The 17,854-nt window shown below is 38.3% G+C and overlaps 1 protein-coding gene across 1 annotated transcript; it reads right to left on the reverse strand.

Moving 5' to 3' along the window:
- Window positions 1-1,703: 1,703 nt before the first annotated feature.
- Window positions 1,704-3,516, reverse strand: LOC137708755 (phospholipase A1-IIdelta-like). The gene has a single exon (XM_068447907.1). The coding sequence runs from the start codon at window positions 3,488-3,490 to the stop codon at window positions 2,177-2,179; it is 1,314 nt and encodes a 437-aa protein (XP_068304008.1). The 5' UTR covers window positions 3,491-3,516; the 3' UTR covers window positions 1,704-2,176.
- Window positions 3,517-17,854: the final 14,338 nt, after the last annotated feature.

The raw sequence follows: 17,854 nt of genomic DNA on the forward strand, positions 1-17,854 counted from the left end.
AATAAGGAATTCGGTTCCGATTACGAATTATACACGTGTTTACTAAAATTGGGAGGAATCAAAAGTGTGTGGGGCCCACACAAAAAATGGAATCCAATTCCTAAAATTGGAGGATTTGGATTCCTAACATATACAAGGTATTTGGATTCTGGATTGCCCAAGCAATTGGAATGATAATTTTTTTCCCTTTATGCCCTCACTTACTTTCATTATTTCCATGATTATCCTTTTAATCCTAGACTTATATTTCTGAAAATGCTCCTATCAATTTCCTCATTAAGCATAATTCTATGCTCATTCATATTATGCACAACTCCATACATATGCCGAAGAGAAAAAACTACAACTTGAGTGAGAAAATTTAGATATTAAAGTCAATACTTAAATTTATAAAAAAAAAATAAACAAAATCATTTTAGTATGTCTATGAAATAAAAAAGCAATTTAATTTTTTCTTACTATTATATACTATATCAAATTTTATTAAAAAAGTACATAAAATATTTGATTTGAGACAAGGACATTTTAGTAATCATACTGGTTTATATTCTGATTCTGCTGAATTAGTAAATAGCTTTATGGAATTGTATTTCGATTCTGGACAGTTTTAGTAAACAACTTCAATAGGAATCTGATTCTGATTCCACCTCAATCTAATTCCTCCTCAATTCAATTCCTCTCAATTTGATTATGGATTAGTAATCAATGCTTATTGGGGCAATGGAATGTAGAATTATCAGAGAGAGGGGCCAAATATCCATTTCCAATAACATCGATACTGTCCTCAACTTGGTAATTACCACCTGCACAATCCATCATGTGTGAAATTTTATGGTGTGTGGTTTTATCACAGAAGGCTTCGGTGTTAGTTAGAGTGGAGTTAGGATATTTAAACTAACTATTAATTATCTTTTAGTACGACTGATGTAGGGTTCAACACGCCCCCTCATGTGGGACCCAATTAGCGGGTCACACGTGGAAGATCCATACATCGACAACCATGTAGAGCTAAAGGGACTCACCCTACACGCGAGACCAAGGGATCCACCATCATCGTGCGAGGCCATGGGGGCCCACCCATCACGTGGCTATACAGTACAGGCCCGCTCTGTGACTTTGATATCATGTAGAATTATTAGAAAGACAGCCAAAGACTTACTTTCAACAGCACCAATACTGTCCCCAACTTGGTAATTACCACATGCACAATCCATCAGGTGTGGGGTTTTATCATAAAAGATCTCGATATTAATTAGAGTGGAACTAAGATATTTAAACTCTTATCTTTTAATCCGGCCGATGTGAGATTCAATATGGAACTCATGCCATGTTATTTCAGTAGCTAAATGCAGTATCATTGTTGGTGATGTCCCAAAATTTGATAAAAGCGATCTAGCCTAGCTCATCGAGATCCACATATTTGCCATTGTAAACCTTCCCAACCAAGCGATCACGATACACCACAGCCTCTTGCCAAAACTCACGTTTGATAATGTTGCAGTACTACATAATTTACGCTTAGGACTTGTTTGATAGCGATGATTAGTTTGGATATGATTCTTCAAGTTGAAGGTTCCTCATAAAGAAAATATCCATTTTTAATCTTACTATTTTTGTAGGAACTACTAAAGATTTTTTTTTTCACAAGTAATCTTCAACTTGGACAAAATATAAAAAATTTCATTCATTTTTTCCTTCAAAATACCTTAAATGTCATAAATATTCCTATCTAGGTTAGTCCTTCCTATCAAACGAAGTCGTAATGTCTTAATCAATCAATTCGTATATATAAATAAAGACTGATCACCCCCCAAAAGCAAGCAGTCAATTAATAATAATAAGCATTGGTTTGATCTCTCTCTCATGTATGGATTAGTTAAATCCATTAATTTAATCTCAAACTTCATAACACACACTTTTTTTATTCTCTCACGTACTCTATTAAATCTTGTCATTTTTTCGTTTAATTTATCAAATCACCAATCTAAAAATTTATGAAACACCCGTGAAAATGACGCACTTTCAACAAAAGAGACCTACTCAAAGTTGCAGACAACTTAAAACAGGACAAACAACATTATTGTACTGCATATGAGCCATTGACTTGACCCTATGAAGGCGGAACACACCGCTTCCGCTTTGTCCCACCGCTACCAACCGCCGCCACCATTACCTGTCAAAACTCAGGTACCGGTAGATCCTCATCTGACGGCGAAGGCAACACCCACTCCCCGCCTCTCTCATCAAGCACCATCCCTCTGTTCTTCTCCACCCACCACACCGCCGGCACATGACACTCCTCCTTGAGAAAATCACTAGACTTGTTCACCAATGCCACGCTCCTCTTCACCCTCAGCTCAAAATCCCCTTCCTCCCCGTTCCACCCGGCCACCACATGCAGCATCCCTTCCAAGTTATGCCAGTCGAACGGATTCTTCGACTCCTTCAAGAATGGCGACTTGCTCGTATCAATCAAAAGCTCGGTCCCGACCTTCCGGTACCCCATTACATGAACCGGATAGTGCGGAATAACATCGATGTGGTTCTTAATTTGCAGTATCTTCAGATTCGGGTGCCTCTCAATCCGTCTTTTCAGTGCCTTGTTTCCGATATGTGGACAACCAAATACAAAAACCGCAATTGGGATATCGGATACCCCATTTTCGGCCAAATCGAAAGCGCTCAAAACCGATAAACTCCCACCGAGACGGTGTCCTGTCATGGTTATGCTCAGCTTCTCGTCCTTGTACTTGTTCCTCAGCTCGTTGATTTTTGTCACAAGTTGAACTCTGGCGCTTGTTTTTGTAAACGGGGATTTTGGGTCGTTGGAAATGTACATTGTAAGCCAACCCCTCATGGCTTTCGGCACTTTTTCGTCATCTTCATCGTCATCCTTGTCATCGTGATTTTGATGGCCATTGGCATGAGAAGAACCTAAGATATTCTCCGCGGACTCCAGCTCAGCTCCCATGCCATTAATCCACTCGTAGTTTCTAATCGTGCCGCGCCATGCGACGTAGATTTCACGCCGACCGATGGCTTTGCTGACTTCATCGGTAGTGACAGCGATGTAGCCGATCCAGTTAGACTCGCGATCCCACGACTCACGAGACTGGGAGTGGAGAAGCAAGGTCTCGGGGACGCTGACTTGGGCAGTGGCGTAGAGGAAGCAAGAGACTTGGTAGTTGGCGGCGTCTTGGAGCATGACCTTGTCGAAGAAGGAGTGTTTGCCATAGCGGCAGGATCCGCAGTACTTGGAGTTTTGGTCGTTGTTGAAGGCGTCGTAGGTGGCCTGGCAGAAGTTGCCGCAGCGGAGGATGAGGGTTCGGAGATTGAGGTCTAGAGGGTCCAAGAGGCCATCCCAGTTGTTTGAGCCTAGAAGCTCTGACCATGCAGCTGCTGGATGATCAGCTGTTTGGTTGGTGGCCATGGACGTGGGAGGGAGAGGATGGCTTGTTATTTTTGTATGTTTAGCATTATTGTTTCCCATCTTTTGTGTGGGAATCTAGCCGAGTAGATATATCATATATATAGGGAATCTATGGAAGCAGTAAATGTACGTGGTCGATGTAGTTATTTAAGGCTGCTTTTGCTGACCATCCCGCTGAACTGAACCTTCTCCTTCTCTTCCTAGAACTTACCGCTTAATTATCCAACACACCCCTACCTTCGGAAACCTTCACTGCACTTTCGTACAGTATATGCCCATCCCTCCTTACCTAATCCCTTCTCTTTTTCTATGTCATTAAGCTTTATAAAAGTAGAGTAAATTACACAAAAATACCTTAATTATGAGTCGTATCATAATTTTATATCTCATGTTTTAAAAGTTACAATGTTATACCTCATCTTCTGAATTTGTTGCAATGTCAAACTTCCATTGATTTTTCTGTTAAATGTTGACGTGGCTTGAGGAGGAACCCACTCCCTAGCCCAACTGAATTAAAAAATTAATTAAATATTTAAAAAATAATTTTAAATAATTTTATGAAAAAATGTGGACCCACCCTACCAACACATCACCCTCACAGGCCTCACACTTCTTGTCTCCCCTAATCTTTCCTCCTTTCCCTTCCGTCTACCCGACTTGTTTCCTGAGCGAGATTCCTAGGTGACTTTACGGCGAACTTCGATGACAAGCATCGTATCCACCACCACCGTTCCATTGTTCTCGGTGACACGAACTAGACCCACCCTGATTTCACGCAGTTTGCTGCTGTTCATTGTTGATCGAATTGTGGAATTTATGAGATTTTGACGCTGGGAAGGCGTTCGAACATTCATCCTCACCCTCATTCCCCCTTCCGTTTGTCCCTCATCCCTTCACCAAAAAGGCGTTCAAACAAATTTGAAGGCAAAAGAACTTGGAATTTGAATCAGAAGAGAGGAAAGAACTGAGTTTCAGTCACCACCTCTATAGGCACCATCGATGAGAAAATCACCATTGCTAGCCGACCCTGCTAGATCTTGAAATCGTGCTATCCGTCGAACTATTGATATACTCCGACAACGTCATGAAGAGAGTAATTTTGAATCTAAGATGAACTCTAATTTGATTGAGTTGTAAATTTATGTTTATATTCTTTGATTCGTTATTTGAAGATTTTCTAGATTTTAATGGTTTCCATTTGGTGGATCAAGTGGAGTTTGTTGTTAAATGTTAGTTTGTTTTGTTTTACTGAATTTTTTGGGTGCTGGGTTAGGGAAGATTATAACTATTGATTTGGGTTTAAGTTTGTAGGTCACGTTCATGTAAGGTATATATTGAGAATGTGAAGTATGAGGGTATTATACGGAATAATGTTGAGTGTAATAAGATAAGTTTTAATTAAAAAAGCAAATGTAAAGTATATTAAGTATATGAAATTTATTCAATAATATATGGAGGGTTAATATAATAAGTGTTTTTCTTACTTGCGTCCAAGGTACCAATTGTAATTAAAATAAGTAAAAGCTGTATTAATTACAATTGGTCGGTTGCTGCGTAACCATTTAGGACTAGTTTGGTATTATTGAATTTTAAAAAAAATGATTTTGCCATGCAGTGAAAATAAACATATATAAGATAAATTAGTTGAGTGTTTAGTTTTTTTTTTTTTTTTTAATTTTTTTTATAAAAGTACTTTCAACAAAAAAAAAAAACTCAGCTTCTGAATGTTTGGTAATCTTTTATAAACATGTGACTATATTTTGAAGTGAAGTACAATATTCATTGAATAGAGAGATGAACGTACAAAAATAGAGGATAGGGTGTTAACAATGAGCCTCGATAAAAACCTTGTCGGGGATTGCAACTTAATTGAAGGGAAAAAGAGTACCCTACACCAACAATTTAACTATTAACATTATCCTCCAATAAAAGGCCTAAAATAACATCAAGAGGTTCCTCGAACCTTGAAACTGGATGATCAAGAGTTAAACTGAATCTTGCTAGGCCGTGAGCCACCTTATTTGTCTCGCAGCGGCCAAATGAAACTTTCCATTACGCGATATCCCACTGTTTTGGATTGCAGAAATCACCATGAGTGCATCGCCTTCCACCTCCACCTGCTATGTCGACCATTGATGTGTAAACTGTTGTGCTAGGATAGCACCAAACCACGCGGAACCAAATCAAGCTAACCCACAGAAAATATATCAAATGAAATGCAAGAACAATATAGAAAATAACACAAAGATTTTAACGAGGTTCCTCCATAGTCAGTGTAACTGGAGTACGTCCTCGGAGCAGTAGGAGCTCACCCAATAATCCACTATCAACCAAATGGAAGTTTACAAAGTGTTGGCAATCTCACAACCCAATTAACCCAATACACCCAAAAGCTCTCACACACCAAAGAAACAAATAGAGAAAGAAATATAATGAATAATTTCTTCTCTATACATATAGCTCAAAGCTATTACAACAACAACTACTTTGGTAGATGATTACTAACCAAAAAGAGGAGCTCTTTTCAAATGGGGAATGCGGCACCCCTTTGTTCTCTGCTGCTCTGCTGCTCTCTACAAATCAGAGAATGCTTTCTCTTTTCTTCTCTCAGCAAACCGAGCTCTTCTTTATTCTCTACAAACCGAATTGAACTCTTATTATTAAAAACAATTTTTTTTTTTTTTTAGCTTTCTGCCAAAACCGAAACTCACGGGTTGTGCTAGGGAACCAAAACATTATTTTCCCTTATTTTCCTCCCCAAAACAAGGAAAGGTGTTTCCACCTTCTTTTGTTTAATCTAAAGTATGGCCACTTGGCCACTTATTCAACAATCTCCACCTTGGCCAAGTTCCGAAAAACGCCATGATAAGTCAAACAACACAATTAACACACAACATCACTCCCAATCACTAGCAAGAGAACAACTCATGCCGAGCCAAATGCTCCAAAACTCCTACTGCTCAACGCCTTCTTTATATAGGCAAAATGTGAGCCAAGTTCAAGCAATGAACAAACTTGGCTACACCAACAACCTTAGTCAACATATCAGCGGGGTTGTCTTTAGTTGGAATCTTTTGGAGAATGATTTCCTCTTCACCAACAACTTCACGAACAAAGTGATAACGCACATCTATGTGCTTGGTCCTCGCATGATGAACCTGATACTTAGCCAAATAAATGGCACTCTGACTATCACAATGTACCTCCACCTGCTTCTGATCAACCCCCAAATCTCTAATCAGTCCATGTATCCAAATGGCCTCCTTTATAGCTTCAGCAACTACCATATATTCAGCCTCTGTAGTAGACAAGACAACAGACGACTGCAAAATGGACCTCCAACAAACTGGCCCTTTAGCTATAGTAAACACATAGCCTGTAGTAGACTTCCTTCCATCTAGATCACCTGCATAATTTGAATCAACATAACCAACAGCAAAATGACCAATACCAGAGTCATCCCTCTCAAAGCATAAACCAACATCTCGAGTACCATGGAGATACCTCAATATCCACTTAGCTGCATTCCAATGCTCTTTACCAGGATTATGCATATATCGACTCACCATGCCAACTGCATGAGCAATATCCGGTCTAGAGCATACCATTGCATACATCAAACTACCAACCAAATTTGCATATGGTATATTTTTCATTTGCAGCTTCTCCTTATCAGCTTTAGGTCATTGTAGAGAACTCAATTTAAAATGAGAAGCCAAAGGGGTACTAACCGGTTTAGTTGAATCATGAACTCCAAACTTCCGAATCAACTTCTCAAGGTATTGTCTTTGATTCAAACAAACCAAACCCTTCTCTCTGTCTCTAGTGATCTCCATGCCAAGGATCTTCTTTGCTTCACCAAGATCCTTCATCTCGAACTCATTCTTCATTTGATTCTTCAATTTATCAATCTCTTCGACATTATTTGAGGCAATCAACATATCATCAACATATATCAACAAATAAATGAAAGACCCATCTTGCAACTTCTTGAAGTACACACAATGATCATATTGACTTCTAGAATAATTTTGGCCTCTCATAAATTTATCAAACCTCAAATACCATTGTCTTGGAGATTGCTTCAAGCCATAAAGTGATTTCTTCAACTTGCAAAACAAATTCTCTTTCCCTTTCACTTTATACCCATCCGGTTGACACATATAAATCTCTTCATTCAAATCACCATGTAGGAAAGCCGTCTTCACATCAAGTTGCACAAGTTCAAGATCATATTGTGCAACAAGAGCTAACATAATGCGAATTGAGGAGTGCTTCACAACTGGAGAAAAAATTTCATTGTAGTCAATGCCCTCCTTTTGTGCATACCCTTTAGCAACTAATCTTGCTTTGAATCTGACATTGCTTTTCTCAGCAACATCTTCCTTCTTGGCATACACCCATTTGCAACCAATAACTTTCTTACCCTTAGGCAATTTAGCTAACTCCCAAGTCTTGTTCTTCAAGAGAGAATTCATCTCATCACCCATGGCATTGCACCACTTCTCATTTTCCTCACTCTCAATGGCTTCCTCAAAATTGGATGGAATCTCATCAGTGATAATAGGAAGAGCAAAAGCAACATAGTCACTATACCGAGCTGGCTTGGTAATATTTCTCTTTCCTCTGTTCTTAGCAATAGACTCTTGAGGTGAAACTTGCTCTTCAACTTGAATAGAATCTTCAAGTTCAACTTCTTCAACATCCTCATGGTCTCCCACTTCTTCACTTGTAGTGGCTTCGATATCAGCGGAAATAGGATTTGAAGTACTAGAGGCAACTTTCTCAAGCTCCACCTGTTGGACATCTTTCACATTCTTTTCAGAGTCTCTGAACATATTTTCTTCATCAAATGTCACATCTCTGCTGATTACAAGTTTCTTCATCTCCGGGCACCATAACCTATAACCTTTGACACCACTACTAAAACCAAGAAAGATAGCCTTTTTGGCTCTAGGATCAAGTTTATTTTCAGTTACATGAAAATAAGCAGGTAAACCAAAAATACGAATATAATCATAATCATTAGAAGGTTTTCCAGTCCATACCTCCATTGGCGTCTTACCCTGAACAGCAGCTGAGGGTAATCGGTTGATGATGTGACATGCATAAGTAACTGCCTCTGCCCAAAACGACTTGCTCAAACCCGACTGAGACAACATGCATCTAACCTTCTCAAGCAAGGTTCGATTCAATCTTTCTGCAACTCCATTTTGTTGTGGAGTTCCCCGGACACTAAAATGTCTCACAATCCCTTCCTCTTTGCAAACTTTAAAGAAAGGGTCGGATGTGTATTCACCACCATTATCTGATCTCAAAATCTTAATCTTTCTCCCAGTCTGGTTCTCAACCATTTTCTTCCAACCCAAGAAAATGCTCAACACCTCACTCTTGTGCTTCATAGTGTAGACCCAAGACCTTCTTGAATAATCATCAACAAAGGTCACGAACCAATGTCTACCACTCAAAGAGGGAGTCTTTGTAGGACCCCAAACATCCGAATGCACATAATCAAGAATGCCCTTCGTCTGATGTACAGCAGTACCAAACTTCACTCTAGTTTGCTTCCCCAAGACACAATGCTCACAGAAGTCAAGCTTACAAGTCGTGGCACCTTTTAGAAGACCTTGTTTCACAAGCCCTTGTAGAGCTTTCTCACCGGCATGGCCTAATCTCATATGCCACAGTCTAGTAGTATCAGAATCGGATGTGCCCATATTTTCTGAGACTACAGATGCTTCACCTGTCACAGTGCTTCCTTGTAATAAATACAAATGGCCACATCGAGGAGCTTTCATCACAACAAGTGCACCATAAGTCACCTTCAATGTCTGCCCATCTGAATGAAACCTGAAGCCCTTGGCTTCCAAAGTTCCCAAAGAAATAAGATTTTTCTTCAAATTCGGTACATACCGAACACCTGTCAACTCTTTAACCATGTCATCATGCAACTTCAAACGAACTGTACCAATCCCTTTTGTTGTGCAAGGATTGTCATCTCCCATGAACACAACACCGCCATCAAACTCTTTCAAGCTTGAAAACCAATCCTTGTGAGGAGTCATATGATGAGTACAACCCGTATCCAACACCCACTTAGTAGCATAATCAAATGATGAGGTAGTGGTTAAAGCAAAATCAGGAAAATCTGTTTCAACTTCAGCAACATTAGCTTCAGAACTTTCTTTTCCTTTGGCCTTCAACTTAGGACAATCTTTCTTCCAATGGCCCTTATTACGACAAAATGCACATTCATCCATTTCCAAAGGTTTTCTACCTTTAGAGTTTCCTCTAGGTCGAGACTGTGATTTTTTCCTACTAGAAGATGATCTTCTCTCCGATGATCTACCTCTAACAAATAAAGCTTCCGAGGTACTATCATGATTTTTATCTCTATGCCTCATTTCATAATTCATCAAGGCATTTGACACATCTTCAAATTTCACAGTTTCTTTACCATGCATAATAGTGGTAACAAAATGCTCATAAGAGTCCGGCAAGGAATTCAACAATATCAAGGCCTTATCTTCATCCTTAATATCCTCATCTAAATTTAACAAGTCGGCAATCAACTTATTAAAAGCATCAAGGTGTCTAATCATTTTTGTACCTTCTTTGTATTGGAAGCGGTAGAGCTTTTTTTTCAAGTGTAGCCGGTTCTCTGCACTCTTCGTCATATACTTGTCTTCCAATTTTTGCCACAACACACTTGCCAATGTCTCCCGCATCACAAAATACTTCTGAGTTTTTGCAAGGCACAACCGAATTGAAGAGCAAGCCCACAAATTTAATTTCTCCCATTCCGGTTTCGACATAGCTTCCGGCTTCTCTCCCAAAGCGGCAAGTAGATCTTGTTGAGCCAACACATCTTTGACCTCACATTGCCACATCCCAAAGTTGTTTGTGCCATCAAACTTTTCAACTTCGAACTTTGCATTTTGCACCGTAGTTCTTGCAAATCCGGAGCTGCTTCCAAAAGGATTCTCATCTTGCCCGTCTGACATTTTTGGCAATTAGACAGTACCCAAGAGCAACCAGTGCTCTGATACCAATTGTTGTGCTAGGATAGCACCAAACCACGCGGAACCAAATCAAGCTAACCCACAGAAAATATATCAAATGAAATGCAAGAACAATATAGAAAATAACACAAAGATTTTAACGAGGTTCCTCCATAGTCAGTGTAACTGGAGTACGTCCTCGGAGCAGTAGGAGCTCACCCAATAATCCACTATCAACCAAATGGAAGTTTACAAAGTGTTGGCAATCTCACAACCCAATTAACCCAATACACCCAAAAACTCTCACACACCAAAGAAACAAATAGAGGAAGAAATATAATGAATAATTTCTTCTCTATACATATAGCTCAAAGCTATTACAACAACAACTACTTTGGTAGATGATTACTAACCAAAAAGAGGAGCTCTTTTCAAATGGGAAATGCGGCACCCCTTTGTTCTCTGCTGCTCTGCTGCTCTCTGCTCTCTACAAATCAGAGAATGCTTTCTCTTTTCTTCTCTCAGCAAACCGAGCTCTTCTTTATTCTCTACAAACCGAATTGAACTCTTATTATTAAAAACAACTTTTTTTTTTTTTTAGCTTTCTGCCAAAACCGAAACTCACGGGTTGTGCTAGGGAACCAAAACATTATTTTCCCTTATTTTCCTCCCCAAAACAAGGAAAGGTGTTTCCACCTTCTTTTGTTTAATCTAAAGTATGGCCACTTGGCCACTTATTCAACATAAACACAACTATTGGACGTGCATCAGCAACTTCTGCATGTAATGGAGAATAAATTCCACCCAACCGGACCACTGTAGCTGCTAAAAACACCCCATTTGCGTTCCTAACCACCACCCCGATGCCTCCACATGATTGAACCTCACCTCATCCCATGCTGCATCAAAATTACATTTAATACCACCAAAATTTGGTTTCTACCATTTCTGAACTCGTTCCGTGCTTCCTGAGGGTTTCCCCTTTTTCAATTTTTTGTATTCCAGCAACCAAGTGTGAGTTTTGAGTTGAATCTCCAAAGGAGATACCTCTGGACTCGTCCACAAAAAATCATTGCGCGCCTTCCATATACTTCACAATAATACGAGCAACAACTCAAAACTCTCATTGGATAACAATTGAGCCATATGTTCCATCTAACCACCTAGTCCATCCTCACATTGGTGAGATATGTGAAGCCCCAAAGGATTCGTAAACCAGATAGCAGCAAATCTAGAGCGGTGAAGCAAGGCATATTCGATTGTCTTTGTCTCCTTATCACAGAACACGGAGACATCCTCTATATGGACTCGTCATCATTTCAAATTTACCTTGGATGACAGTGCATCCATACAACCACGCCAAACACAAATCTTAACTTTCCCTGGAACTGTAACTCGCCACAAAGCTTTCCAAAGGAATTTTGTCACTGCAGTCATCGAAGATCCCATCGGTTCGTCACCATCAATCCCATTACACGATCGTGCAACAAAATAGGCGGTTTTGGTTGTAAACAAGCCTTTAGGTTCCATTGTCCAAATTAACATATTAGGTGGATAAAACAAACTCAATGGAATACTCAGAATCAGACTTGCCTCTTCCTCCATAAACCAGCTTCGGATTAAATTTGTATTCCATTCAAGACCATTGAGGTCCACCTTAACGATCTAACTGTAAAAGTGGGATGCACCCCCATCAGTCTAGGACTAAGAACTTTATATAAGTTCTCCCTAAGGCAACTAACTATCACCCCATATTTTAATATGCAAACCATCTTTGACCCTCCACCTAGCGCCTTTCTGAATGATTATTCTGGATGCTGCCACACTTCTCCAGCAGTACAACGCGTTAGGTTTTACTAGAGCTTGTAGAAAATCAGTAGTAGGGAAATAACAAGCCTTAAAAACCTTGGCAAAAACAAGAGACTGTGGCTGTTGTATTATTCTCCACCCTTGCTTTGCAAGCAATGCAAGGTTAAAAGCAAATAAATCCTTGATGCCAAGTCCACCCTCACATTTTGTTTTGCACATCTTTAGCCACTTAACCCAATGAATTCTACGTTTACCTGCTTTTCTCCCCCACCAAAATTGCACCACCATTTGGTTTAACTCATCACAAAATGACTTGGGTGATAACAATGTATGTGTTGTATACAAAAGGAATTGCCTAGGAGACAGTCTTGATCACAATTTCTTTACCAGCGACACTACTCAACAAAGAACCATGCCAACTATTCAATTTCTTTCATAAACGGTCCTTTATGTATGCAAACATAACTTTCTTAGACCTTCCAACAAACACCGGCAAACCGAGATAATGTTCATGATACTCCACTCTTTCCATACTAATACAGTTGGCATCCGTGTCTGTTAAATTTCTACTAAAAGCCACACTACTTTTTGACAGATTGACTGCTTGCCCATATGCCATTTCATAAGTTTTCAACAATTCCTTCACCTGTAAGCATTCCTATATAGAACTCCTGGTAAAGATAAAATTATCATCCGCAAAAAGAAGATGATGAATACTTGGTGCCCCATTACATACTTGGATTCCTTGAATTCAGCCCTGAGCTTCCCACGAATCAAACAACGCGGAAAGGGCTTCTACACATAGAACAAAGATATAATGTTGGATGTAATGTTTGATGTGATATAATGTTAAAATGAGAAGTAACATGTGACTATATCAAATGACTAAAAAAGATATAATATTGGATGTGATATAATAATTTTTTATTTATCACAATGGCGCCATCACAATCCCAACCTTACCTAACCACCCAAATGCTTATCCGTCCGAAATCTGAATAAGTGTGGTCCAGGATGGTTGATCGGACACGCGAAAACGGTAAAGGAAAGCCCACCCTCTTCTTCTTCTTCTTGTGAATCTAGGAGTAGGTCTTGGTGAAGGAGTCAGTGACGCGAGTTGCCGACGAGGCCATTATTGGCGTGTGACAAAGCACCAAAGCTTAAGAAAATTGGATGCCCCGAAGCGATTCGGGTTGCGGACTAATTGCGTTACGGGAAAAGTGAGTATGAGGGTGGGGCCTGGGATGTTGCATTTTGTGGCATTGTATGAGGGGAAGAATTGGTTGCTTGGGGTGCATGCACGACGGGGTGGGGTGGAGCTCGTTACTTGGTGGAGGGGTGGAGGGGAAGAAGATGATTTGTTTCATTTTTTTTAAGTTTTTAATTGTATAAAATAAATAAAAATTTTTATATTATTTAAATATTTTAAGGGCCATATTTAATTATTGTGGAACCTAATTATGTGCTACGTTAGCACATAACAAAAATTTTAACAAAATTATGACGAAAGGACCGCATTGATTTGCAACATCAATTTTCAGGGACTACATTGATTGATTTTCAATTTCAAGGACCATCTTGATGGCATGGATCAATTTCAGAGATAATTTGTAATAAAAACCCTTCTTTATATTAGAGAGGAAGACAAAGAGGCCGAGGCAGGATTGAGAGAGAGAGAGAGAGAGAGAGAGAGAGGAAGAGTGAAGAGGGAGAGAAAGGAAGAGTGATAGGGATAGGAAGATAGAAGGAAGCAAGGGAAGAAGGAGAGGGGGCGGAGTAAAACAATGTGAGGAAAAAGAAGAGAGAGCGAGGGATAGGGAGTGGAAGATGAAAAAGAACAGAGAAAATGAGGAAGAGGGTTCAGAAATAATAAAAAAATAAAAAATAAAAGGAAGAGAGGAGATTTTTGTTAAAAAAAAAAATCGTGTTTTTAATTAATTATATAAATGTTTTTTTTTTTTAACAAATAATATTATCTACATTAAGGGAGAGATGATGAGTTAAGCCTCACAATGGGTTAGTAAAAATGTGGTTCAAATTCGCATTTGGCAAAAATGGAACTAACACCTCCCACTTACAATTATCTACATTAAAGGAGAGATGATGAGTTAAGCCTCACAATGGGCTAGTAAAAATATGGTTCAAATTTGCCTTTGGCAAAAATGGAACTAACACCTCCCATTTACAAGTGAAGAGGAATATCACTCGACCATAATACTAAATAGAAATGATTTAAATGTTTAAAAAAAATAAAAATTTTGCATCGAATCACTCAGACAATTCATTTATGGGGTGAAGATGTACTAGGGCATTACTATTTACTAAGTAAATAATTGCCTCTGGCCCAATTGACAAGACAATTATTGGGTGTGGGATGGAATTGCTCTCTTTTTGGGTTTGTATGTGAGCAAGAATTTGAGATTTGTTCTTGGCTCGTCTATGTATGAGAGTGATCTAGGTGTATTTGAGATTCAAGTTGTGATAGCTTAAACACTTTTGTAATCTTCTTTGATAATAATGAAATTTCCTTACCGTCTTCAAACTAAAGAAGGTTCTAAGAAAGTCGAATCAGTATAAATCCTTATATTATTTTAATATAATGTGTATTGATCTCATATCCGCCACTTTCACACAAGTGGAATCAAGAGCATGTATTCGGACGCTTCCGCACAACACCAACTCCACCCCTCCTACGTATATCATTATTATTTCCTTTTCTTTTCGGACGCTTCCGAGTTCCGACAACACCAACTCCACCCCTCCTATGCATATCATTATTATTATTATTTTCTTTTCATATGAGGTGGTTTTGCAGGGCAATGCAACGCTGACGTTTGAGGGTTACGTATCTTAAACCCTTATTTTGTTTTCTACCTTGATGAAAATGACTATATCGACGACCAAAGATATAATTAAATAAAAAGGTTTATATCATTCCTCGTATCTTTATTCTTAAAATACAATACTGACTCTACTTGGTCTCTTGTGGATGCGTGGGTGCAATTTGCCCCTCGTGCAGCATATAATGTTGCTCATCGAACTTCTACATGCATCTTGTTGATCGGTGGTTTATGTAGATTGTTTATTCGATGATAGTAGAATCGTATGATTGCAACTGAAAGCACCTGAGTTAAGACATGAATGATACTAGAATTCTCTTACTTTGTAATAATGTGCATGTGCTAAGACACGAATGAAATTTTATTTAAAATAAGATTTTCTTTCCTCCTAATTCTGTTCCTTCCCTCCCTTCTTCTCACACTTTCTTTTTTTGTTTTTCTTTCTCTCTTTATAATAATATAAATAAAATGTTGAGGTCACTCAATGATAATGTTCAAAAGAAAAAAAAGGAGAAAAAGACAAAAAAAAATTAAAAAGAAAGAGAATCCTAATCTGTTTTTTCTTTTCCTCTGTTCAAACAATCATGTATAACTTTTTCAATAATTGGAGTGCCATTGGAGTCGAGAAAAACGAATCCTGCCACAGCAAGATCATCTTTTTAGCTTTTAGTTTTCAAAAAACGAAAACATAAATATAAATATAAAACTGAAAATATTATCAAAAGAATTTTCAACCTTTGAATTATTTTTAAATAAAAATAGTAGTCAATTAATATTATAATTTAGTAATATTCCTTTTTAATTGTAAGCGATAGTTCTTAGGTCGATTCTTGTCAAAGGCGAATTTGAACCACATTGTTGCTAGTCTATTATAAAGCTAAGTTTATCATTCTCTTTTAGCGTAGATAATATTGTTTGTTAAATATAAAAAATAAAAAAGCCATTGCTGGGTGAGGGAGGGCAGTTGAAGCAGACCCATCCGGGAAAGGTGGCTGAGATGGTGATAGGTAGGCGCAAAGAGGAGTGAAAGGTTGAAGGAAGGCAGCAATAAATTGGCAGCTAGGCTTAATATAATTTAATAAAATTCTAAGGATATTTTTGTCCGGTTATTAATTTCATTAATGGGCCAAACAATTGGCTTTCAAATCTAGGTTAGAGTAGATAATCAAAACCAGATTTTTTGGACCAACAAATTTTGAGAGTTTTATCAAATATTTTATGGGCAGTTTGATAATCATTTTATTTTTTGTTTTTTGTTTTTAATAAACCACATTTAATAAACCACATAAACTTAAAAAATAAAAAAGACAATTAATAAACCACATAAACTTAAAAAATAAAAAAAACAATTAATAAACTACATAAACTTAATACAATCGAAAACTCATAGACTACATAAACTTAATAATGATATTCACCATCTTGACTTGGTGATGGACTTGGGTGATAGTCTTGAGATGAATCATCATCTTGAAATATACTCCTTGTGGCATTCCTTCGTAAAATTTCCTTTTGCTTACCACGTAAGTATCTCTTCCTCTCTGGAGTGTATTTGTCGAGGTCCTCCATTATCAAATTAGTTTCGTACCTTTCTTGCTCCCTATCCCCTTGTTCCTTCATGGCCAAAAGCATTTGGGCCGATTCTTCTTGCCGACGGCACTAGATTTCCTTCATTATTGCCATTTCGCTAGCAAATTGTGCACGTGTCGGATCTTGGGACTTCCCTTTTCTCTTTGCTTCCTTTTGCTTATCTCTACCTGGGGGCCTTGCAAAAGAAGAAGTTGGGGTCATTTGTTCGACACCTTCATTGTCGGCAAAATTCACACCTTCATTGACATCATTTGGGGGTGGGGCTTCATTATGAAATAATCTTCCACATTGTTGGTTCGCATCGGTTCCCCACCTCGGACAATCCTTGAGGATGTTCCAAGCATGATGCAACTTAAAAGCTTGATTTTTTGGTGTAGTTCTTGTCTTGTAAATTGCCATTGCTTTGTCACCCTATGCAACAAATACATAAAAACAATTAGTTGCAAAATACTATTATGTACATGACAACTAAAATATCAACAAATAAACTCACAATTTCTGAGGCGCCCCTTCCACTAGGCATGTCAACCATGGCTCTCTCCAAGCTTCCTTTCCACAAAGTGCACGCTTTGTTGATAATCTTCCACCGATCATAAACACCACCAACTTCCCTTCGACCGGCGTTGGAGTTTTCATGGAACTTATCAACGATTTTACCCCATAAAACCTTTCTATTTTGATTGGTGCCGACGACACCATCTTCACTAATCGAAATCCATGCCAAACATAAAGCAATATCTTCGTCAAAGGTCCAATTACGACCTCTAACATGCTCTTTTGCCATCTTGAAAATTCTAGAAATGAGAATAAATGGTATAAAGAAAAATTAGAAGAATTGTAGGAGAAAAGTGAGTTTTGTGTGGATGTTTGAACAAATACATAGGTATTTATAGAGTTTTTGGTTGAATTTTAAGTTAAATAATTTTTTAAAATTATTCTAGCCGTTGGATTTAAATTTGGACCGTTAGATCTTTTTTTTACCGTTATATTTAATTATATTTGATCTAAGCCGTTGTATTCAATAAATACATAAATATAAAACTAAAAAAAAAAAATTTGAACCTGGACCGTTGGATTAACCAACGGCCCAGTTAATTGCACCATTAGATATAAAAAGTAGCCGCTAGGCTACCTTTCGAACTGACAAATTGAATGAACAGCCCACGTGGGGCTGTCGGCTGGAG

Source organism: Pyrus communis, chromosome 11, assembly GCF_963583255.1.
Source record: "Pyrus communis chromosome 11, drPyrComm1.1, whole genome shotgun sequence".
NCBI lineage: Eukaryota > Viridiplantae > Streptophyta > Magnoliopsida > Rosales > Rosaceae > Pyrus > Pyrus communis.